General features: G+C 36.1%; 1 protein-coding gene across 1 annotated transcript in view; it reads left to right on the plus strand.

The window, feature by feature from the left end:
• Positions 1-4,981: 4,981 nt before the first annotated feature.
• Positions 4,982-26,105, plus strand: part of LOC307130900 (alpha-2-macroglobulin-like protein 1) — a 28,853-nt gene continuing 7,729 nt past the window's right edge. The window contains exons 1-30 of the mRNA XM_079824189.1: positions 4,982-5,144; positions 6,614-6,797; positions 7,091-7,247; positions 7,379-7,431; positions 7,560-7,580; positions 7,662-7,830; positions 7,917-8,001; positions 8,116-8,239; positions 10,136-10,241; positions 10,322-10,431; positions 10,637-10,804; positions 10,912-11,139; positions 12,960-13,023; positions 13,138-13,283; positions 13,407-13,556; positions 14,527-14,721; positions 14,819-14,906; positions 14,986-15,130; positions 15,241-15,466; positions 15,579-15,705; positions 16,260-16,381; positions 16,667-16,718; positions 18,347-18,430; positions 18,593-18,769; positions 19,941-20,022; positions 20,236-20,392; positions 21,411-21,485; positions 21,615-21,777; positions 25,406-25,602; positions 25,714-25,926. Coding sequence (XP_079680315.1) covers positions 5,071-5,144; positions 6,614-6,797; positions 7,091-7,247; positions 7,379-7,431; positions 7,560-7,580; positions 7,662-7,830; positions 7,917-8,001; positions 8,116-8,239; positions 10,136-10,241; positions 10,322-10,431; positions 10,637-10,804; positions 10,912-11,139; positions 12,960-13,023; positions 13,138-13,283; positions 13,407-13,556; positions 14,527-14,721; positions 14,819-14,906; positions 14,986-15,130; positions 15,241-15,466; positions 15,579-15,705; positions 16,260-16,381; positions 16,667-16,718; positions 18,347-18,430; positions 18,593-18,769; positions 19,941-20,022; positions 20,236-20,392; positions 21,411-21,485; positions 21,615-21,777; positions 25,406-25,602; positions 25,714-25,926 — 3,942 coding nt within the window. The 5' untranslated portion in view covers positions 4,982-5,070. The remainder of the gene's footprint in view (positions 5,145-6,613; positions 6,798-7,090; positions 7,248-7,378; positions 7,432-7,559; positions 7,581-7,661; positions 7,831-7,916; positions 8,002-8,115; positions 8,240-10,135; positions 10,242-10,321; positions 10,432-10,636; positions 10,805-10,911; positions 11,140-12,959; positions 13,024-13,137; positions 13,284-13,406; positions 13,557-14,526; positions 14,722-14,818; positions 14,907-14,985; positions 15,131-15,240; positions 15,467-15,578; positions 15,706-16,259; positions 16,382-16,666; positions 16,719-18,346; positions 18,431-18,592; positions 18,770-19,940; positions 20,023-20,235; positions 20,393-21,410; positions 21,486-21,614; positions 21,778-25,405; positions 25,603-25,713; positions 25,927-26,105) is intronic.

Raw genomic sequence — 26,105 nt, forward strand, 5'->3', positions numbered from 1 at the left:
ATTTAATTGAGACGGATGAAGATTTTCATGCAAGTCACCAAAAAATTTAGTTCTGACCTTCAAAATCTCTACAGTGTGTTTGTGATGGCAAGAAATGGCAAAGCAATCAAACAGGTGTCGTGTTTTACCATCCAACAGGGGACTTAAGTCAATTTAAGGAAATCATGTTCACTGTATAAAGTGTGACCTGCAATTGTTTCCTTAAAGAGTGATTTCTGCTTGATTTAAAACATAAAACACCAATACTTACCATAAAAATACACTATAATAAGATTTTGGAGGTCAAAACTCAGTTGTGTGTTGATTGCTGACTTGAAAATCATCAGTTGGTTAAATAACTAAAGTGTCAATGTTAAAAGTCATTCAGTTCACATAATTTAATTGAGACGGATAAACATTTTAATGCAAGTCACCATAAAATTGAGTTATCTCAATCTATACAGTGAATATCTACAGTGTGTTTGAGATGAAGAAATGACAAATTAAACACACTGGTGTCGTGATTTACTATCTAACAGGGGACCGAGTCATTGTGTTTGACATAATCATTATTCAAAGATGATCTGCAATTAATACATTAGAGAAATATTTCTGCTTGATTTAACTCTTAAAACTCAGTTATTGCTATAAAAACTCTAAATCTCTACAGTGTGTTTATGATGGCAAGAAATGACAAATTAAACACACTGGTGTCGTGATTTACTATCTAACAGGGGACCGAGTCATTGTGTTTAACATAATCATTATTCAAAGAGGATCTGCAATTAATACATTAGAGAAATATTTCTGCTTGATTTAACTCTTAAAACTCAGTTATTGCTATAAAAACTCTAAATCTCTACAGTGTGTTTGAGATGAAGAAATGACAACGCAAACACACTGGTGTCGTGATTTACTATCTAACAGGGGACCGAGTCATTGTGTTTAACATAATCATTATTCAAAGAGGATCTGCAATTAATACATTAGAGAAATATTTCTGCTTGATTTAACTCTTAAAACTCAGTTATTGCTATAAAAACTCTAAATCTCCACAGTGTGTTTATGATGGCAAGAAATGACAAAGCAAACACACTGGTGTCGTGATTTACTATCTAACAGGGGACAGAGTCATTGTGTTTAACATAATCATTATTCAAAGATGATCTGCAATTAATACATTAGAGAACTATTTCTGCTTGATTTAACTCTTAAAACTCAGTTATTGCTATAAAAACTCTAAATCTCCACAGTGTGTTTGAGATGAAGAAATGACAACGCAAACACACTGGTGTCGTGATTTACTATCTAACAGGGGACCGAGTCATTGTGTTTAACATAATCATTATTCAAAGAGGATCTGAAATTAATACATTAGAGAACTATTTCTGCTTGATTTAACTCTTAAAACTCAGTTATTGCTATAAAAACTCTAAATCTCCACAGTGTGTTTATGGCAAGAAATGACAAATTAAACACACTGGTGTCGTGATTTACTATCTAACAGGGGACAGAGTCATTGTGTTTAACATAATCATTATTCAAAGAGGATCTGCAATTAATACATTAGAGAACTATTTCTGCTTGATTTAACTCTTAAAACTCAGTTATTGCTATAAAAACTCTAAATCTCTACAGTGTGTTTATGATGGCAAGAAATGACAACGCAAACACACTGGTGTCGTGATTTACTATCTAACAGGGGACCGAGTCATTGTGTAAATCATAAATAAATCAAAAGTGGTTTGTTTAAAAAAACTCATAAATGTATAAGGTGGTAAGTTGGGCCTTTTACACCCCATTTTACATGGGGCAAAAGTCATACATTATTTATACAAATACTTGAGCTAAAATGTTTTTTTTTTTAATAATGTCTTAACACTTGTTTAAAAGAATAGTAAAGTTTGTACTATTTTCTGTTTATTTTGATAAATACAATAATATTCAATGAATATAGGCTACTGTCATTAAAATATGTTAAAATAAAAAATACAAAAACAAAACTTCTAATTACATTCTGGTTGTTTAGATTTTTAAATCCTTTTTTCTTGGATTCTGTGTAGAATTTAATTGTAATGTAATGCAAAGTTTGAAACTAGTCAGGGTATCTAGTTAAGAGATGTAATGCTTGTTCCTTTAGTAAGCAGCCTGTTAAACAGCAGAGTCTCTCTGGGACAGCAGGCCATTCAAACAATAGAGGAGTGTGTGTGAACGACGTGTGTTTAAGAGCCCTTACAGTTCCTGCTCCAGCCTACAGGGGAGCTGCTGAGTATGACCTTAAACACACACACACACTTAGGTCCCCACTTGGTCATAAGTTTTAAAAAAATTACCAGAGTGTTTTTACTTAATTTTCACATGATTTAAACAAACACACTTGTAGGTCCCCACTTGGTCAAAAGTAAAAAAAATCACCAGAGTGTTTTTTTAGTGTTTTTACTTGATTTTAACATGATTTAAAGCATGACCAACAGGGGACCTGAAAAATGTCCCCTCTTGGCTCAGAGGTCCCCTGTTAGTGAGTGTGTTACGACACCAAGGTCCCCTGTTAGATAGGTAGACAAGTACACACACACACACACACCCCCACACACACACACACTTTTTGTTCATGTTCTTATATTTGACAGTCCAGTACAAATCCTTAATGAGGGAGCCATGGCACAGCTGCTTCTTGGTGACGCAATTGTTACAAAACAAATTTAAAATTGAACAATGTAGAAAAATACCGAAGTCATCAAATATTCTGTAATCAAATAACCTACAACTGTACCTGTGGATTATGAATTGTACAATAGGACTGTATATTTCTTCTGTATTTTATTTTTATAGTCCTTATTTAAATTTGTTCATGGTTTACAATGCACAGATCTGCTTATTCAAACAATATAGTCAAGCACTTTATAATAATGTGAATCATCATACATATTTGTGTGGTTGAGGTTAAGAGGACAAATCTCACGGTTCTGTATCACTGCAGTAAATAAACATTACACAATAAAAACAATAATGAAAAAAAAGAAACCTGAAATGCTTAAAATGGTTACACTTTATAGTAGGTATCTTTACTTACATAAAAAAGTTAGATTGTTTGTTGCATTGTAGAACAATTTTGGTGCTTCTGCGGTGGGCTATGGGTGGTCAGGGACAGGTTTGCTGGTATAGATAGGTTTAAGGATGGGTTAAGGTATAAGGGAAGGGTCAACAGTGTTATTATAAAGGTAATTACAGAAATGTATTATTGCTGTTATTTCATGCAGGTATTTCCATTCTCACCTATACAAAATTGATGATATTTTACCTCCACAAAACGTGTTTTATTTAACCAGTGGGTGGTTCTTGCCTGGGAAACTGCTCCTTGTTGTGAAATGACCCATATGCGTCACATTTCAGAAATTGGGAGTTCAGCTGATTACTATTTATTTCCATATGTTTTAATTTTGGCCCTGAACAATTTGTTACTAATAGAATGAGCACTGTTGTTTGGCACGGTCATCAACAAAAAATAACAGCAAAATCCGTACGTCAAGTCTCCAAATTACAAATGAATGTCCAAAAATATAGAAATAAAACAATATCTACAACCTGTTTAGCAGGAAGTTGGGAAGAGATACACCTTACCAATTATCCAGTCCGTTATTGAATCACAGTGTTGGAGGTGTAGTGCCCTTGATACAAAAGCTTTCCTCACCCCATCTAAGATTATTCCAAATACACATGTGAACCCACACCCTTTTGTGCACCAAAAAATACTAATTGTACTATAATACTAAATGGCATGAGTTTTTGTCCATGTATGACAATCAAACTTGGGTTAAGGACTCTTGACGTTGTTTGTGTATGCAAAGACAGCAATTTCAAACTGAATGCAGTTTAGCTGCATATTTCATGCATTTTTCAAATAGTTCAATGTTCTCCAACATGATATAGCAGTTTGTTTTGCATTTCTTCTCATGTTGAGCCTTGTTACGACACCTTTATCTGTTGTCAACCAATGAAAGTAATTATGTATAAATAAATAAAAAACAATTGCAGCCTTAACATTTTAAGTACAATCAACTTGGCGATTTAAGTAAATTCCACTTGAAACTGATTTAAAAATTAGCTGGATCTTGTATAACTTACAAAACAAAAAGTAGAAAATTGCTTAATTTGTTTTGATGAGTTAATGTAACCATAAGTTGCTATAACTTATTGGTCATATCATTTTTACTGTGTACTAAACGTTTGATTATTTCTGTGTAGGATGCAACTTTTGTATAATATTTTGAATGTTATTTTATAGAATACATAGTGAACATGTGGGTGAAGAGAATGTACTTTCTTATGCATTTACTCAATGAGCTCTGTGCTTTGTCCGAACTGCTTGCACTTTAATTATGTTTCATTTTAACCCTGTTTTATTTTTAGTTTTTAATTATACTTTTATTTTTTATTATTTCTTTATTTTTATTTCCTTTTAATTCCTATTATAACTATTATACTATATATATTTTTATTTTATTCACTTATAACTATTTTAACTTCATTTCTGTGTAAAGCACTTTGAATTGCCACTGTGTATGAAATGTGCTATACAAATAAACTTGCCTTGCCTTGCCTTGCCTTACTTTCACACCCTCAGTAACAGTAGTTTATAATGTATTTTAATAGTTTAAGGTTGTGAAACTTTTAAGGCATAGGCTACATGGTGCCTGTCTGATAAAAAAGTTTGAGTTTTAATGTGTCCTTTGTCTATTTTATTTTACCTTTTATTTTATTTTATTGTTTGCAATGCATAACATTTCCAAGTGTCAAATAACTAAATGATCAATGTAGATTGTTTGTCAAAGTAATCTTTGCAAACAACAAAAAAGTGTAACTCTTTCAGCCTCTTTCCAAATTTACCGACTTCAATGAATCATTCCAATTTATTGTTACACAACACAGGGGGAATTTCAACCAGTTTATACAACTTCTCATACCAGTTTCACAACTTTCTTTGCCCTGGTGGGGTCGACAGGGAGGAGGCAGAAGTGTATAAAAGTGCGCACTTGACTGTTGAGATCAGTGGGGGAGTTCTCTGCGCATGTGCCGGAATAACTGCTCAGGATGATGATGATGCTGCTGTCGCTATTGCCGCTGCTGCTGCTGCAATCGTCGTTAACGAGTGGAGCCACCGATCCGTAAGAACCTTTATGATTATTATCTTCACAAATACCAGATAACAGAAGGTAGAGCAGTGAGGAAAACTGCAGGTCGAAGACTAGACGAGCGTCTTTCACAACTACAGTGAACACTGATGAAAAGTTTAGGACAACTGCACTTTTGTGTTCTCACTCTGTAAACATTTTATATTTACGGTAAAAAGAGATACATCGACGAGGTTGCAAGCATTATAAGGAGCATTTTGCTCACCGTATTTTTCATAAATAATATATAACAAAATGCCAGCTTGTTTTAGCTATTAAATCTGCGAGTTAAAATCCATATTGGCCTTCTCTTGCAACTCCGTAACAACCTAAAGACAGAGCCTAGTGTTACCCTTACAAACACAAAACACCACCAGTCTCACACATCTTACTAAATAATGCTAAACATTAACTGAAAATGCTAAATAAAATTGAGAAGAAACTAAATATAATCAAATGTGAATATTTGTGCAGGGAATTCAGGGAATGCCCCTTTCCTCATAAATTATAAAGCTTTACCTTTTACTTAAAAAAATATATATTTTTACTTAAATATATAACAAACTACACTATGGGACAAAAGTTTGGAAAAATTACCCTTTTTCATGTTTGAAATATCCTTTAGAATTCATTAATCCGTAAGAAACATTTCTTACCATCATCAATGTTGAAAACAGTTATGCTGCTTAATATTTTGATAATTGTTATTTGGCCAGGACACATTCAATTTCTCAAATGTGACAACAAATACATTTATAATGCTATTTTCAGATAAATCTTAATTATTCAGAACGGTTTATGCTAAATATGGGCCAGATTTACTAAACAGGGCAAATTAGCGTAGGGTCACAAGCACTGCGGATGAACACAGGCATAAAATGGGTTAAGACATGCTTTTTGAGAGCGTTAAATAATGGTGAAATTACCAGTAGGCCTAAGTTGACTAGCGCAAACCTTGCGTGATTAATTTAAAGGTACAATATGTAAGTTGTATGGATTAAAATATCAAAAAACCACTACCGTTATTGCCTCCAAACAATCTCCTCCCATACATTTTGCGTATGAAAGGAAAAGGTTATTTTTCCACTGCGTGTCTTTAGTAGGCTAAGGCTACTACTGCATAGTAGTTAAGGCCACCTAATATAAAGTGGGACCGGCTAAGGTCATTCATAGTGCAGATTTACCACTTCACTTCAGATCAACCACTTACACAACTTTTTTTATTATTTAATTTTTTTTGACTGCAAGTGCAGTCATCTCTAAAGCACCCGACAGTCCAGGCACAATTAAAGAAATTATGATTCACTTCCTCAACTCCTCACTTCCTCAACCTCAACCCAGAACCACCCTAGGTTGCTCATGCAACACTAACGTTATGCTATAAAACCATTTTTTGTGTGATTTGTATGGTTTATGCAATGTACTCGTAAGTCTATATTTCTTTGTGTTTTGTCTTTTTTCAGCATATACCTGGTGGCTGTCACTTCCCAGGCGGTGAGTGGCAGCACGGAGACTCTGTGTGCACAGATCCATGAGCCCAAAGAACCACTTTCTTTAGCGGTATCTTTGAGGTCTGACAATGCGAACGTGTCCATTCTACAACAGGGCTCCATTACGAAGGATTTCTACAAATGTGTCTCGTTTAAGGTTGGTATACTCAATACAGCAGAACAGAGTGTACTGTTGTGTATCTGGTAATATAGATCATGGCCTTTCGTGTACATTGTCTGAACAACACTTCTAAAATAACAGCAATGTTAAAGAGCATATCCATGATGAGATATATTGTGCAAATAAAACCCTAAAATTTGCATTTATTATTCATTTTACACATTCTTTTCACTATGGAATTGTTCAGTGGTCCCTGCAGTCTTGATGTTTTCATTCACCAAGTGGAGTTAAATCATGTAGTTGGACTTATTTTATTTTGTATCTTCCAGGTCCCTCTAGTCACTGTGGAGTCTGTGGCATCCATCAATGTTGTAATCCGAGGACACAACACATCCCTGGACAAAACCACTCAGATTCTCATAAAATCCTCCCAAAATCTTCTTTTCATCCAATCAGACAGGCCCATCTACAAGCCTGGACAAACAAGTAATATTTCTCTTTCTAAATGATTCCACTATAGCGTCAGTTGTCATTACTCATTCAAATGTACTAATCGGAACCTGTGAATCTTTCTGTAATGCATGTGTTAATATTCTCTCACATTTTCTCTTCTCTAGCTAAATTTCGCATTGTGTCTCTGGATTCCAATTTCTTGCCTCACAATCAAGTGGTAAATTTAATTCAGTTTACGTGAAAAATATATCTTTTTTTAATTATTTTATTTTATTTATACTGGCAAAATATATTATTGTTCTTTTGATCTAACTGCAATTGTTTTCTTCTGTCTTTCTCTTGCAGTTTCAAACCGTAGAACTCCAGGTATAAAATCTTTCAACATTGAATGAAAACAGTTGCAAAAGCAATGCAGGCTTTTTTTCATTATGTGCCACTGTTGTTTAGGACCCTAACTCGAATCGCATTGGTCAGTGGTTGAATCAGTCAACAAGGAGTGGCATTTTGGACCTGTTCCACTCCATATCTCCAGAAGCCACTCAAGGTTTCTACACGATCACTGCTTGGGACGAGAAGAACCAACAAACATCACACAGCTTTGAAATTAAAGAATATGGTCAGAACTAGAGATCAGCTATTATATGTTAATCCAATATTGATCAGCAATATATATAGTAGTTTTTTCCCACATGTCTCTTTTAGTTCTGCCAAAATATGAAGTGAAAGTCGATTTTCCAACTATTATAACCGCCCTGGACAAACAGGTCCCTCTGAAAGTTTGTGCAAAGTAAGAATTTGTTCAATCAAATAATGTTCAGTTCTTTACAGAAAAAAATAGGCATATACCTGTGTTTCAGTGATACGTTCTGACAGTCTGATAAAAAACAACTTTTTTCTGTAGATACACTTATGGGAAGCCTGTGCTGGGGTCTGTGAGTGCTCAAGTGTGTGCGCAAGACTGGAATTACTATTATTATAGATCTCTTGAGGAAAATGTTGGCATATGCAAGACATATTCAATGATGGTAAGTTAACTTCTGCTACCTTTTGGGTTGTAATCCTAAAAACACTGTAATAATTAGCATTTATCCTATTAAGCATCTATATATAAGGTCCCAAGTCCAAAAAATAACAATGAGCTGAGAGTAATGCTCTAATAGCTGTCTGTAATAATAATTGTCTGTGTAATTTCTTAGTGAACAGTATTCCTGACACAACTTGTTTTATAAACAGCATGTGCTATATAAAATTTACTGTTACACCATAGACTATCCTTTTGTGAAAAAGCAGTGCTCTTAATTGTATTGAATGTACATTTGTAGTAAATTATGTGATGATTTTCATTTTTGGGTGAACTCTTTAAAGGACAACTCCGGTGAAAAATGAACCTAGGGGTAATTAACACATGGTTACCAAGTAGATCGTTCTCTGGGATGCGTTTTCATGAAAATCGAATGTAAAGAGTTTTATCTCTAAAAACAGCTTAGTTTATAACGCTAGTATATGGGGCATAGAATAAGTAAAATTAACTAACCACTAACGAGCCACTAACAAGGCTCAAAATAGCCTCACACTAACACGGTAGCATAATGAGGGTCCCTACATGCAAATCGAAGCATTGAGAACTTTGTAAGTGTACAAACAGTTTAATAAGAAGATACTTTATAAAGACAGTACATTACGCGTATACAGACAGGAGCCATCTTGGAAAACAGTCTCGACAAGAGAATACACTTTCAAGAAGGTTTCTTAAACGCGCTTAAAGGTTCAGTGTGTAACTTTTAGCGGCATCTAGTGCTGAGGTTGCGAATTGCAACCGCTCACCCCTGCCTTTCGAAGCACATAGAGAAGCTACGGTGGCCAACACAGGACAAAGATGTCGTCATCTGAGACAGCAGAGAGAAGCTAGTGCTCTGTAGAGCAGTTTGTCCGTTTAGGGCTACTGTAGAAACATGGCGGCACAAAATGGCGACTTCACTGTAAGGGGACCCACGGTGTATGTAGATAGAAATGACTTAGACTATAATAACGGTTCATTATGTAAGGTCTTTAACACTGAAAACATAGCTATGTATATTGTATTGCATTTTCTAAAATATCACACAGTGCACCTTCAATTTTGTAATAATTTAAAAATAAAAGTTTTACTTTAAAGTACATATTTAAAAAAAAAAGTATTTAAAATTTAAAGTAGTGCACTTATTTGTTGGCTAACATACTAAAGCACATGTAAAGTCCTTGATTATATTTTTTACTGTAGTATGCTATTCAATTTTACATTTAAAGTTAATACATTTTAAATGTGCTGAATTTCAACTTGCATAATATTTGTCAGTACACATTAACCATATTTCAAAGACAATAGTATTTTTTATGAAATAATAAGTAATTATGAAATTACAGCTAAGTTCAGCTAATTGCATTTAATATAAATTAAAACTGTAATATTTTTCATTTAATTGCATTTATCATACAAAACGTCTGAAAACATTACAGTATATTATACAAATATATTATTTCTGTAATAAGTACCCTTTTTAGAAATATGCTGAAGTGTACTTCTTTTCCACAAGTGTCTGTATTTTAAAAGTCAAAATTACTGTTTTCATTTCATTCCTGTTTAGTTAGACTGACAAGACTGGCTTTGGGTCTTGGGTGATCAATGTGACAGAATTTGGCTTCACAGTTAATTCATATTTTAAAAGTAAAAATAAATCATGTGGTGTAATTAAAATATGTTATTATTTTTTACTTAATTGGTTATACAACATTGCATTACAAATATGATTTCTTCATATGATATATATTTTAACAAATCTGCTTCACTGTTTGTTAATATTTAAAAAGAAAGCAAAAACCATGAGAAAGTAATTATTTTAAAAGTCTTAATTACTGTTTTAATTTCATTCTTGTTTATTTAGACTGACAAGACTGGCTGTGCGTCTTGGGTGATCAATATGACAGATTTTGGCCCACAATTCAGAGGAAATTTACAAGTGAATAGTAAAGTGGACGAGTCTGGAACAGGTGAGAGTGTACAACAACTGCTGCTGTCCATTTGAATTATCCTAAGTAGAGTAATGAAACATGGTCTTTTGTTCCTCCAGGGATAACTTTGTCGGGTACTGCCGCAGCTACGTTTTCCTATGATTATGTCAATGTTAACTTTGTGGACACACCAAATTCATACAGGCCTGGCATGGTCTTTAAGGGAAAGGTAACAGCTGCTTCAAAAGCAACTCTTCAGTCCAGATGTGTTTATAACAACTATCTTTATAGAGTTAACTGTGGTGCCGTAACTGTTGTTAGCATTAATAAACAACCTGTTTAGCAGTTAGCATAGTCATATTGTGTAGGCTACAGGAAGTGTTAACTTGTTTGTGAGCTAATCATTTTATCTTTCTCTACATGTTTTTTAACAGGTTACGGTCACTAATCAACGGTCCAGTCTGATGAAAAATGAGACTGTGATTGTCTCTGCAAATTATGGTTATTCATCATTTACTGTGACTCTGACGACAGACAGCACTGGTACTGCCAGCTTCTCTTTCAACGCTTCAGTGTGGTCAGAAAACCCTGTGTCTTTACAGGTTAGTAGTGTTTTTGTTTTAAAACTTGATGTTTACAGTATGTATAATATAATTCAGTAACATTTCACATGTGCGGTAGAATGATTTGCAAACTTCTTTTTTATTAGGCCCAATATAACGGAGGTGAAGTGCGGAATGATTATTATGGTTATAGATATTATCCATCAGACTATCTCTACGTAAGACCCTTTCACTCCAAAAGCAAAAGTTTCCTGATGTTGAAGAACGGTCCAGAGAAGCTCAGCTGTAACAGTGCTGCAACTGTGGTGGCCAATTACATCATTCAGGGCAATGCACTGAGACCAGGCCAGAAAACCTTGGATTTCTTCTACATTGTATGTTTAATATTGACACTCTTTCATATTTGCCCATCAATTGCTTGGTCATTTGTTTTATTGCTCAATAAGCTCTTTGACCTTTTTATGGAAGCACGATATATCAGTTCTATATTGGTTATTTGCCATTATTAGAGATTTATTTGTTTCTCTGTATAGGTTTATATTGGAACCTTATATATACACTCACCTAAAGGATTATTAGGAACACCTGTTCAATTTCTCATTAATGCAATTATCTAATCAACCAATCACATGGCAGGTGCTTCAATGCATTTAGGGGTGTGGTCCTGGTCAAGACAATCTCCTGAACTCCAAACTGAATGTCAGAATGGGAAAGAAAGGTGATTTAAGCAATTTTGAGCGTGGCATGGTTGTTGGTGCCAGACGGGCCGGTCTGAGTATTTCACAATCTGCAGGGATTTTCACGCACAACCATTTCTAGGGTTTACAATGAATGGTGTGAAAAGGGAAAAACCTCAAGTATGCGGCAGTCCTGTGGGCGAAAATGCCTTGTTGATGCTAGAGGTCAGAGGAGAATGGGCCGACTGATTCAAGCTGATAGAAGAGCAACTTTGACTGAAATAACCACTCGTTACAACCGAGGTATGCAGCAAAGCATTTGTGAAGCCACAACACGCACAACCTTGAGGCGGATGGGCTACAACAGCAGAAGACCCCACCGGGTACCACTGATCTCCACTACAAATAGGAAAAAGAGGCTACAATTTGCACAATCTCACCAAAATTGGACAGTTGAAAACTGGAAAAATGTTGCCTGGTCTGATGAGTCTCGATTTCTGTTGAGACTTTCAGATGGTAGAGTCAGAATTTGGCGTAAACAGAATGAGAACATGGATCCATCATGCCTTGTTACCACTGTGCAGGCTGGTGGTGGTGGTGGTGTAATGGTGTGGGGGATGTTTTCTTGGCACACTTTATGCCCCTTAGTGCCAATTGGGCATCGTTTTAATGCCTGAGAATTGTTTCTGACCATGTCCATCCCTTTATGACCACCATGTCCCCATCCTCTGATGGCTACTTCCAGCAGGATAATGCACCATGTCACAAAGCTTGAATCATTTCAAATTGGTTTCTTGAACATGACAATCGGTTCACTGGACTAAAATGGCCCCCACAGTCACCAGATCTCAACCCAATAGAGCATCTTTGGGATGTGGTGAAACGGGAGCTTCGTGCCCTGGATGTGCATCCCACAAATCTCCATCAACTGCAAGATGCTATCCTATCAATATGGGCCAACATTTCTAAAGAATGCTTTCAGCACTTTGTTGAATCAATGCCACGTAGAATTAAGGCTGTTCTAAAGGCGAAAGTGGGTCAAACACAGTATTAGTATGGTGTTCCTAATAATCCTTTAGGTGAGTTATCATTTAAGTGATCATTTAATTGTTCAAGCTTATTGTTACATTTCGATCAATGCTTACATTTAATTTTACACCAACAAATGTATAACACAGTTAAATGTAATCTTTAGCATATCTCAAAAATGAATAACCATTTTTTCATGCTGAACAGTGTAATGTTGTGATGCCTATTTTCAATTTATTAAGACAAAATAGTTTTTAATATCAGCCATTTTTTGCTGCCATAATATAATAGGAAAATAATTGGCCATAATTTTAATATCAGTGTTTCTGCCCCTTTTTTGGTTTGTAGGTTTCCTACATTTTGCAGAGTGACTCTGTATTACACTAGGAGAAATAATGATGAAAAAAATCGCAATGTTAGTCAAGTTGTAGAGCTGTGTAGCATTACATAAATTGTCAGACATTATTTATCTACCTTGTGCTTTCCAGGTCCTTTCCAAAGGCAGCATGGCTCAAAATGGCCGTCTGTCTGTGAGTGTGAAGACTGCAAAAGGTACACAGCTCATTTAATTGGGCATTTACATTGTTCTGTATAGTGTATTTTTATGGTCTATGTACTCAGCATGTGCCTGTTTTGTTTTCACTAATGGTCTCTCTCTCATATTAGAAAACAAAGGAGAGCTGACATTCTCACTGAAGAAGACAGCAGCTCTGACTCCATTCGCTCAGGTGGTGGTTTACACAGTTCTTCCCAGCGGAGAAGCAGTAGCAGACAGTATGAACTTCCCCATTGAAGAATGTTTGCCAAACAAGGTCAAAAAATCCCACATGAAATCCCATTTCAGAATTCAATGTGCCCTTCAAGCTTTTATGTATTTTTTTTTATTTTATTTTTTATCATGAATGTGTGATGAGACTGTGCTTGTGCTTTTACAGGTGTCTTTAAAATTCTCGTCTCTCACCGCACTACCTGGAGAGAAGACATCTCTTAACCTGAAAGCCAGTCCTGGCTCCTTGTGCTCCGTTCGGGCCATTGATCAGAGTGTGCTGCTGTTGAGGCCTGAGGCCGAGCTCAATACAGAGTTTGTATGTTACATCATAACTTACATCACAACTATAACTAATAGATGAGTTTATGAGTTGAATGAGCATGTCTTTCATTTCTCAGTTAAAATTAATTTAGATTTGTTGGGTGCATAAAGTAAAAAATGATACAGCTGTCCAGATATTATAATGAAATATTAGCCTCATTAAAAGAATACAATTCTTGAAAATAAACTTAGTAGTTTGGGATAATCAATTATTATTTCTTAAAATATTTGAACAATATTTAAAAACAAATATTTCATCAAAACTGCTTAATATCTAAAAAATTAATTCATGATGTGGGGGAAATATGTTATTACTTTTTACTTGGTGGTTACACATGGCATTAGAAATAATATTAGCAGTAATAAATAAGTAGTGAAGCATTTTTGTTAAAATATTTTTTTAGTATTAAAATATAAATAAAATATAAATAAAAAACATTTTAAAAACAAAATCCATGTAATGTAAAAAAAATATGTTTTTTCTTGGTTGGTTGTGCAACATGACATTACAAAATATGATTTCTTAAAAATGTAACAACATTTTAGTATTGAAAAATATTTTAACAAAACTGCTTCACAGTTTATTAATATTTCATGGTAAAGAAAATTGTATTATTTTTTTACTTAATTGGTAATACAACATTACAAATATGATTTCTTGAAAGTGTAAAAAATATTTTGACAATTGCTTCACAGTTTATTAATATTTTAAAAACAATTTAAGCAAAATTCATGAGATGTAATGAAATATGTTATTAAATTTTTTTTTTTTAAATGTCACAAAACCGCATGAAACATATATTAATACAACGAGTACATCTCTAAGAACCTTAAACTAGATTTGTATGACTTTTATTTTTTTTAGTATCATGGACACTCTTATGGCAATCTAATAATTTTTTTAGTGATTATTAGGAGATTGTATTGTTAATCCTACGGATTAATATCTTATCATTATTCAACAGGTCTTTGGAATGTTACCAGTCCAGAGTTTGTCAGGGTACCCATACAACATTGAGGAAATGGAACCTATCCCCTGCCGGTATATCGGACCTTTCGATGGTGCTGAGATGAGCAGGCGCAAGCGCAGGCGCAGGAGCAGGGGCATGATCTATTACCCTAACTACAGCCTCAAAAATGATGTCTACAACATATTTAGAGTAAGATACACAACACTTCTTATTTCAGAGGTCATGTGAGCCTTACTGTACACTATCTATCATACACAGTCACATAACACTTGCTTTTTTTTTCTAGGATATTGGAGTCAGAATCGCTACCAACTCTGATGTGAAAGCACCTGTTGTTTGTAATGAGATGAGGAATGACATGATGCCTGGAGAAAGTAAGTAACTTGATTCTGTGTAGGATTTGGAAATGCCCTTTTTTATCTGATTGGATTTACAAACTATCAATTCATACAGGTGTTGCATTTGCTGGTGGTGGGGATTTAGTCTTTGATGCTGCCCCATCGGGAATGGGTTTTAAGGAAAATGCGAAAACTTCTCCTGCCGAGAAGATCCGCAAATTTTTTCCGGAAACCTGGATATGGGATCTTATTCCTGTGGGGTGTGTATCTTGTACCGCTACCTTGCAAATATTTTAATTACTGTATACAGTATATACAGCACCGTCTTTTTTAATTATACAGAAGCACTATATATTTTTGAATTCACCAGGAAATCAGGATCTGTGGCTGTTGCAAAGACTGTCCCGGACACCATCACTAAATGGGCAGCTGGGGCTTTCTGCACATCCCCTGTCGGGTTTGGACTGGCCCCCAACATCGATTTGACTGCTTTCAAGCCCTTCTTTGTGAGCCTCACCCTCCCTTACTCTGTTATCCGTGAGGAGACGTTCACTCTCAAAGCCTCTGTATTCAACTACCTCCCCAAATGTATCATGGTAAGCCCCCGTAATATTTTTACTTGCATGTCCTGGAGTGGTTTTGCAAGCGTTTGTAGTAAAACCATTTCCTGTAGGCTGGCTATACAAATCTCTGTGTCTTTTAATAAAGGTGAAGGTCACGCTGGCAGACTCAAAGCAGTTCACAGCTCAGCCGTGTAAAGGCTGCACATACACTCAGTGTATTTGTTCTGAAGAGAGCAAAATCTTCCAGTGGATTGTTACACCTTCTGCCCTGGGTAAGCCAGATACTTTTGACTTTTATGTATATGAGCAAAAACAAACAGCAATTTCATTTTAATTTCAATTTGGTTGCACAAACATGTTAGCGCCAGGGCTTTGTATCACGCTTAAAAAAGGAATGTCTTAAAGGGGTATAGTTCACCTTAGTTCATCATTTACTCACCCTTATGTCGTTCCAAACCTGTTTTTTATGTCTTTCATCTGCTGATACAAAAGAAGATATTTTGAAGAATGTTGGTAACCAAACAGTTTTGGTTCCCATTGACTTCCATTGTATTTTTTGTTCGTATAATGGAAGTCAATGGGAACCAAAACTGTTTGGTTACCAACATTCTTCAAAATATCTTCTTTTATGTCCCACAGAACAAAGAAAATCGTACAGGTTTGGAAGGACATGAGTGAATAATGATCATTTTTGGGTGGACTATCCCTTTAACACATCCTGCCTAGACTGTCACAGAGTTTATTATTGCAGGCCCCAGTGCACTTTGGTATTTCTGAAACTTAAATCCACACAGAGGATCATTGTGTAGTGGTGTGTGTTTTACAGGAAAGGTGAACATTACCGTCCGCGCTGAGGCGGTGAAGACCCGGGAACTGTGTGGCAATGAAGTGGTGACTTTTCCGGACAAAGGCAGAATTGATACTGTGATGCAGAGCGTTCTGGTGGAGGTTCGTGCCTTTTACTGTATGTGAGCGCTCTTAATAGGCTTACTGAAATCATGTGATTCAATTTCCAACACCAAGCTAAAAAGTCAACATGGAATGAAAATGTTACATAATCACTTTCCTAACACACAATCCTCTATCATACTGTGTTTGAACAATGTACATAAGGGAAACAGTATTTTTGATAATAGCTATTTGGATATTGTTTTGGGTCTTTGTAAAATAGTTAACAGAATGCACATAACATTAAGCATATAAGTTGTAAATAAATCTATCTGTCTATCTCAGGCGGAGGGAACTAAACAGTCAGTCACTCAGAATGAACTCATCTGCTTAACAGGTTAGTATCATAACAGTGTGTTGTGTTGTCTAATTTAATCAATAAAGAATTTGAATTACTCCCGCTTTAATAGAAGTTAAGGTCTGTAACATGCTGCCAATTATCAAAGATAATAATTTTGACCTTCACTTTTGTAAAAATATGCAAACATCCTTTTTACAGTAATGTTCTTACAGTGCAAGTCTATGGACCTGATATGGATCACAAGTAGATGAGGGAGACACATTGCCGTTTACACCTGGTCTCTTTTGTCCACTTTCGACCACATCTTGTCCTGATTTCTTTTGAGGGGAGAGGTCCTCCCCTATTCTATGGGTGGCTAAATGTTTGGGCTTTTTCCAGATCTTTCAGTCTAAAGGATGAATGTTTAAGTCCCCTCTGGCTAGTGCGCTTCCCATAATGTTTACGCGTTGGGTCAGTAGGCAGAGAGCAGGTGGTCTTCTGTGGCTGTTCGAATGCATTCGACCACATGAGCAATCCATTCAAATGATTTTACGACTACCTCTGGAAGTGGTCGAAGAAGGACAAGCTCAAAACGTTTTAGACTCTGTTTACACCTGTATTTAGCATTGTCCACTTGTGATCAGTTCGGATTGCATTTTCAATTCCACAATCGAATTTTGCAACATTAAAAATGCAATTGCAAGTGTCTTAAAGGTGCGGTATGTCGGACTGACAGCTCGAAATAGGTACTGCAGTCCAAATTCAAAATAGTGGAGATCGTTGTTTCCTCCTCAGATTCGACGCTCACGCGTTTTGCCAGCTTGAGAACATGCAACAGGAGCGGCCGCAATTAACAGTGAAAGCCACACTGTAAGTTGATGAGTTGATTTATGCGCGTTTTAATATGCTCTCGTTCATAGAGATTTTTTTGATGGATGCCGAGGCTTTAGGTCAGGTAGAATCTGCGATCATTGACCCAGTTTGTTTTTACTGGCTTCCATGGCTGCTGCAATACGCTGTTTTCCGCCAACCGGCGGCGTGCGGTAGAATAACTGGCTGTAGCATTGTTTTTCTGAGAAACAAGTAGATGAATTTAGCATGTGTCCTAAATATCTGCAATATCTGCATATTATGGTATTTTTATGCTTTAGTAAAGTGAAAAACATACATACAGCACCTTTAACGGTGAGTGAAAATGCAATTACGAAAAATACCATTTATTTTGCTACAATTTTTGCTTGAACATATCTAATAATTTCTGTAATACATTTTTACTTTGTAACTTCTTAAATGTTAAAATATATTTAAATTATATGTTTAAACTAGTGTAGGATTAATGTGTATGTTAATTATATTATTGAATTTGAATTAGCATTTTGCTCCAAATTTGGTATGGAAAATGTACATTTAAATACAGAAATACGTTACCATTTTACATATTGCATTGCCATGTTGCATATTACATTTTAAATTGAATACCGCTACCCATAAGCTTCCATACCTATGAGGCAAGGTATTGCAATGGATAAAAGTTCAAATGAAAAAGTTTAAAAAAGGCTTCCAGTTTTACCTTTTAACCCTTCCTGCATGTTTTTTTTTATTTTATAAGAAATGAGAGAAAATGATTTTCTGTGGTAAAATACAGAAGGAACATGTGTTTTGACATTTTTTCTCTATTCCATTAGACAATACTCAGGAGACATCCGTCTCTCTCACTCTACCTGAAGTTTTTGTCAAGGATTCTGCCAAAAGCTTCGTCACTGTTCTGGGTGAGCCTAAAGATATGCTGGGAAATGTACATGATGTACATTCATTCCTGCGTTATATTAGCATATACATATGAAATAATATGTTATTAATACAATTCCTCTCGTTAGAAGGTTTTCTGATTTTTAATCACGGTTGTATTCTCCTGTTTCTTCGGACTGTAGGTGATCTGATGGGTCGTGCTTTAAAGAACATTGGTAATCTGTTGGCTATGCCGTACGGCTGTGGCGAGCAGAACATGCTGCTTTTTGCCCCTAATATTTACATCCTTCAGTACCTGGAGAGCAGCGGGCAACTCACTCCTGAGATTAAAGCCCGAGCCAGAACCTTCCTGGAGAGCGGTGAGGAAATCTGTTTTGAAATAAATGATTATTGTGTATTAATGCATCTTACAGAACAGGAAATACTATTTATACTGTAAATACATATACATTTCAATAGTTTTAATGGGGAAGAGATAAAAACTTTTAGGAAATTATTGTTTGCAGTCTATTTCTTGCATTTAAAAACAAAAAGTAATACGTTGATATTTTAACAATAGTTAGTTTAGCGTTTTTCAAGCTAGCTCACCAAAGCTCTCATTGATAATTCATCAGCTGGATTTGATTAATAAACTCAGCGGTGAATCATAACCAGTGTTCGGAAGGTTACTTTGAAAATGTAATAGTTACAATAGTAACGTTTTAAATTGGGTTCCTTGTAATCTGTAACCTATTTCAGTTACTTTTTTAAGTAATGTAACTGATTACATTTGATTACTTTTCTAAATTTCTAACATATGTTTTTAACTGTTAATCATTTTCAAACATTTAAACCAGGCAGGGTTAACCTCTGATAAAAATTAAGCTATATTCAACCTAAAATATTGTTTAGACTTAATGACCAATCGTTGTGTAGTTAAATAGCTTTATTTTGCAAGTCAAAACAGGACAAACTAATAGAGGGATTTTTCCACTAGGTGGCGCTTCAGGTTAACGTTCATCATAGGAGATGCTTCCTCAGGTTCGACACTGAAACCTTCGATGTCGATAGCATTTTAATAGTTGGCAAACATATTTTGCACTGAACTGCTATATTGGCACCCTTTTCTCATTTTTGGATGAAATTATTTTTACATTTCCAGCACTGGAACGCATTTTTGTCACTCGGCATGGTGGAAACTCAGACCGGTTGTAGCCTAAAGCTTTTGGCGGCAATGTGGATTGATGTATTTGGCAGACGCTTCAAATTCAAACAAGAGAACCAATCAAAAGCATCAGAATAGCATTGTTTTACTAAACTGCCTTTAAATAGCAGGAGGCACATCAAAAACAGGCAAAGCAACAAATTAATATTATTCAATATCCTAGATTTTTACAGAAATTCCCCCAATCGTTAACTGTAATATAATTTGAAAAAATTCCATTACATGACATTTAACTTGTTACTCCCAAACACTGATCATAACTTAATGAGAGAAATATTGAACTCCACTAGAATATTTAAAATAAACAAATCCTTCTTGTGTTGCAGGCTATCAAAGAGAGCTGACGTACAAGCATTATGACGGATCTTACAGCGCTTTTGGGATGAGTGATCCTTCTGGTAATACCTGGTGAGTCTGAAACTGAGACAATGAAAGCATTCAGTTGCTTAACTTAGGCCTTACTGTGTGGATTCTGGCTTCCCGTATTTGGATTTAATGCCCTTCTGTTCAGAAGGTGTTTTAGTCCACATAGACTTTATACACAAGGAAACTTCCTGAAAACTATCAAGGCAGATTTACTGAATTGTGGGAATTTGACAGTAGTTTCTATTGTTTCCTCAGGTTAACTGCATTTGTGATGAAGGCTTTCGGTGGGGCAAAGCAGTATGTATTTATAGATCAGAACAACATCAACCAGGCAAAGGATTGGCTGGGTCAACAGCAGAAGGACAACGGCTGCTTCTCCTCTGTTGGGACGCTTTACCACCTTGATATGATGGTGAGAACAGAAGAGTCGTGCTGAGGTCCTTTATCTGCTGCTGAAAAAAAAAATTCTTAAACCGGCCTAAGGTCCCAGCTGGTTTTATCAGCTCTAGTTGGTCTCCTAAGCTGGACTTTTTGTTTTTCTGATTTTATAAGAGTTTTGGCCTGGAAGAACAGCTTGACCAGAGAGTTTCAGTCAAGATGTTATCTTTTTGGCAGGGATATTCTATCAAGCCAATAAAACACCCTCCATCAAGGTTTCATTTGATAGGTGTTGACAGCACACATAAACTGAACATTGGTATCTGCAGGGCTTTTCTTTTGCGGTGCGCAGTAGAGGCTTATTGGATAATCATGTTTTATACAAGTGTGTGTGTGTGTGTGCCTGGGAGGCAGTTGAAGTATGTCCATAGATTTCACTGTTTCAAATTCAACTACTTCTTAATTTTTGAAGGCTATATTGAGCTCATGCTCCTGTGTGCTTTCACTACAGAACATGGGAATTTAATTGATATTTTGGCTTATTTTCTAGTTAAAATGTTTAAAACAAGATTACGCAAGGTTCTTTAGGATAATGTGACATGTTTTCAGAGAACATATTTAAAAAAATATTTACCTTACCTCAGTAGCAAAATGAGTTTAAGCTTTAAACATAAATCTATCAGGATATAGTGAGGTTCATGTTTAAAATTCACCGTATAAGCTATATTTGAAAACTGAAAACAATTATAGAAAATGTTTTCATTCTCAGATCACATTCTTCAAATCGTTTTTTGACGTTCTAATGTCATCTGCATAGAGTAAGGATTCGATCTTCTGATCTTCTACATATAAAATAGAGAAATAAATATCAAATACAGTTTCAGAAAATATGATTCAGAGAGAGGTAATGGATTTATGGGGAGGAAAATGGCTCTTTAGTCTGGTGGTCCTGGATTTCACACTCTGGAAATGTCAGTTAGATTGGCAATAAACGGAGGAGACTGAAGTTCTGAAGATGGGAAGGATCTTTGATGATGCTTTTGCTCTCACAGGGTGGCGTCAGCGATGAAGTCACTCTCTCTGCATACATCACTGCAGCGCTGCTGGAATTAGGGGTACAGAACTCTGTGAGTAAACCCCTCTTTATGGGTCCTGAGGGATGGATTCTAGTAGTCACAGATCAATTTAACTCAATACAGATAATGTGCCTAATGGAGGAAGCAGATACTCATTGCGTCTTTTGTGTGCTGTGTAAGGATCCCATGGTGGTGAAAAGCCTTGCGTGTCTAAGGGAGGCATCGCGTAACAATACCAACACTTACGTCAGCGCCTTGCTATCCTACACATTCACTCTTGCTGGAGATGTGCAGATGAGGCAGAACCTCATCTCCAACCTGGACAGGCAGTCAAGAAGACAAGGTACCATTATCCCTTTAGATTATGATCAAAATAACCTATATTTTTCCATTTCTATATTTTTTTTAAAGACCTTTCTTATATAATTCGCTACAGCCAAGAAATTCAATTATTACTTATGTCTTTCATTTTCTGTTCAATTTTCAAATTCAATATAGTAAATCTCTATAGTATGGAAAAAAATTTTTTTTTACACAAATTAAATGTTTAGTTCACCTAAAAATGAAAATTCTGTCATGAATTACTCACCCTCATGTCGTTTCAAACCCGTAAGACTTTCGTTCATCTTCGGAACAAAAATTAAGATATTTGAATGAAATCTGAGAGATTTCTGTCCCTCCATTGACAGCTACGCAACTACCACTTTAATGCTTTAAAAAGTTCATAAAGAGATCGTATAACTTATCCATATGTATTGAACGGTTTAGTCCAAATATTCTGAAGCGACACAACCACTTTATATGATGAACAGATTGAATTTAGGCTTTTATTCACATATAAACATTCCTCACCGCACACATCAGTTGTGGTAAACGGAAGCTCAAACATGTTCGCTTGACATGTGAGAACCAATGAGGTTCATTGTCGTGTTCAGTGTTGGGGGTATCGCATTACAAGTAACTTGAGTTACGTAATCAAATTACTTATTCAAGTAACTAGTAAAGTAACGCATTACTTTTCAAATTTACAACAAAATATCTGAGTTACTTTTTCAAAACATTTATTTGACTGACAGCTCTCCTGTCCCCATGTTGAGAAAAAAATCGAGAGTAAGTGTAGAGGCGTTATGTGTAAACATGACGGTTATTGTAGTTCTGGACTGGACATTTATTTATCTCACTTGCACAATAAAGATTGAGTACTCCTCAAAATGAATAAAATCAGTCAAATGCAAAATCAGAAAACTATGTAAACCTCCAATAATTAAATTACATTAATTAAATGTTAAATAAAACAAATATTTTTATGCATTTAATCTACCTTTATTAACCATTATTTATTAAATAAATATACCTTTATTAAAACAATGTCTTGCTACTGACCTTTGATGATTCAGTTAAACCATGAGAAAAAATTACTAGATCTTTTGTTTTTATTAGTAAAAAAATTTCTCCTGCGTCCTATTCTTCCATAATCCAAAATGGCAGCACAGCACAGCAGAGCTGCACCCTCTACTGTTCATGCGTGAATTTGCATTTTTACCTCAGCCTCAAAATTTATTTAAATTTTGGTATGAAGAGGTCTTTACCTTTGCACAAAAATATAACTTTTTTGTTATGAAAAAACCAACAACAAAAAACAAGCCCAGCCCAAAAAAAGTAACGCAAAAGTAACGTAACGCATTACTTTTCTTAAAAAGTAACTAAGTAACTCAATTAGTTACTTTTTAAAGGGGTGGTAAACCACGATTTCACTATTCTAACTTTAGCTAACGTGTAATGTTGCTGCTTGAGCATAAACAACATCTGCAAAGTTACAACGTTCAAAGTTTAAAGCAAAGGGAGATATTTGCTTTTAAAGAAATCAGTTTCTAAGAACTACAGCAAACGGCCAGCAGGCGACTACAGACATTCCTCCAGGGTTGGTGACATCAACAGGCTCAATATTTACATAAACCCCTCCTCCGAGAATATTAAATAAGGGGGGGTGAGGCCATTTTGTATCGCGGCGCTGTTGTGGTATAGTAGGCTGGAGTGTTGTTGCCGCGATGCCGAGGAAACGCTGTTATTTTCATCCGGATTGCAGGTCTGGGGTACTTGCTCTGTTCAGCCTTCATAGGGACGGGGGTGCGTTGCAGAGCGTTTAACATAAAACATGTTATATGCACGTGTGTTTGAGTCAGCGGGGAATCAGGCGCGCGCAGGGCTCCCTGCAGCACATCTAACAGAGGAAAACATCCACCGTCTTCGCGATTTCAATGCCAGATTTGCACAACGTCAGCTGCGTGAAAAAAACACTGCCGGTGCGTGGATGCATGACGCGCGCGCTGCACATTTCACGGAGGACAACACAAACTTCCACAAACTTCGCGAGTTCAATACAGGATATGCACAACGGCTTGTCCTGAAAGCTGGATTTACAAACAGAAGCTGTTCACGGGCCACAACCTGTAAGTCTGATTTATTTTTCATCGATGTGTTTTCCTGTAATAGGTTGTAGCAAGGAAGTAAACAGATGACAACGCTGTTCTGCAAACCAGTCTGTTAAATGCTCATTCATACTTAACGTTATCCGACGAACACCTAACGTTACAAACACTAACGTTAAAATCTCAACAGCGAACCTGACATTAGTGTAAATGATTCTTTGATTAGAGCTTTTATGTATTATTTATCTACAGGCATGCTAAACATGGTTCTGTGTGTGATTTGGCTAACTTACTAGTTAAAGCCAGTGCTTAGTGTTTGTTTTGGGTTAGTTCTTGCGACAGATATTTGGCTATAATCGTTCTAAAAATACAAAAGTTAAAGTGCCATTCAGTAGCGATCATTATAGATCCGCAGTCTTTACTCTTGAGGACTGAACAGGTTCTGCTCGATCATCTTCACTCAAATGTTCTGGGTCTGATTCGGGCTCAGATTGGTATGGTTTTATTGACGCCGTTGTTTCTAACACTGACCAAAGCACAGCCTCCGGTAAGGGGCGTGACGTTTCCGACATACGTGCACTAGGCGTTTAGCGAATCACAACACACTGGGCCAGCTAACCAATCAGAGCCCATCGCGTATTTTTGAGGGACTGGCTTCATACAACCCGGAAAGCATCAGACCGTTTTACAAGGAGGGACAGAGCAGTGTAGAATAAAGGTCAAATATATGAAAAATAAGGCAATTTTTTTTAAAACGAAGCATGAACACATGTTACAGTGCACCCCACAAACACAGTCAAGCCTTCAAAAGAATGTGTTTTACCACCCCTTTAAGGGAGTAACGCAATATTGTAATGCATTACTTTTCAAAGTAACTTTCCCCAACACTGGTCGTGTTTACTGAATTTGTGAATAAAATACTTAATTATACCTGTTCAGCATATAAAACATGAAGGTGAGTAAATTATGACAGAATTTTCATTTTTGGGTGAACTATCCCTCTAAGAATGAATTCCCACAACTTTTTTAATTTTTGGCCACTTTTTATTTATTCGTTCACACATTTTACAAATCCAGTTCACATTGTACACTTGATAAAAAAAAGCTGTAAAAATACAGCCTCATGTTAATATGAAGGCCTCATGTTTTTAAATTAGATTTTTGATTGACTTTCACATGTATTTTGGATTAAACATTGCATTGTGTTGTGTTTTAGGGTTGAAGGAAATGTCCGTAAACAGATAACAGTTAATTTTCTGCCAGAATATTATCTATGGCCACAATTGAACTAAACTGAGGGAACAAATTTGTGTCCACAATACCTTGTTTTTCTGCCCATGTCATGTGCGGTGCACAAACTACTGTTGATAGTTATTGTGTTGCAGAGGAAAAAACACATATTTAATTTTCTTTTTATTTTATTAGAATATTTCTGTGGACCCAAGATTGAAAAACCCTAATCTAAATGATTAGCATTTTAATAAACACTATCACCAGACCTCAGTGTTCCAGTCTCATGTGTTCTTGCTGTTATCACTTCAGGTGTTGGACGATATTGGACTCAGGCTAATAATAATGCACAGTCGATTGGCTCTGTGGAGGTAGAGATGAGTGCCTACGTGTTGCTGGCGCTGCTCTCGGGACCCTCACTACCTGGATTTGGACTGAACTACTCTGCTGGCATAGTGCACTGGCTAAGCAAGCAGCAGAACGCCTATGGAGGATTCTCCTCTACCCAGGTAATGTTATTCATCTCATGCAGCTTTTTTTAGACCCTTCTCAGTAGTTATAATGTGTTTTATCATTATTGACTGTAAGTGGTGTCGCTCTCCCTCTTTTGCTGTGAACAGGATACTGTAGTAGCACTCCAGGCCATCGCTAAATACAGTGCTGCCACCTACAATCCAGAAGGATCCATTACCGTCACCGTGACCTCCACCTCAGGGCAGAACCAGTTCACCGTCAACCGGAACAACCGTCTGCTTTACCAGGAGAAACAGCTGCAGCCAACTAATGGCACATACAAGCTCAGAGCAGAAGGCAAAGGCTGTGTTTTTGTGCAGGTCTGTGCGCTGCCTCTTATGTTGCACAGTTTGAGAACTTAAACGGATAGTTCACCCAGAAATGAGTTGTGTCATTACTCACCCATGTATGACTTTCTTGTATGGATCATACAAGGAAGTCATATGGGATTTGAATGACATGAGGATGAGTACATGACTTAATTTTACGTTTTTGGGAG

Source organism: Gobio gobio (assembly GCF_949357685.1).
Source record: "Gobio gobio genome assembly, chromosome: 8".
NCBI classification, from domain to species: Eukaryota; Metazoa; Chordata; class Actinopteri; order Cypriniformes; family Gobionidae; genus Gobio; species Gobio gobio.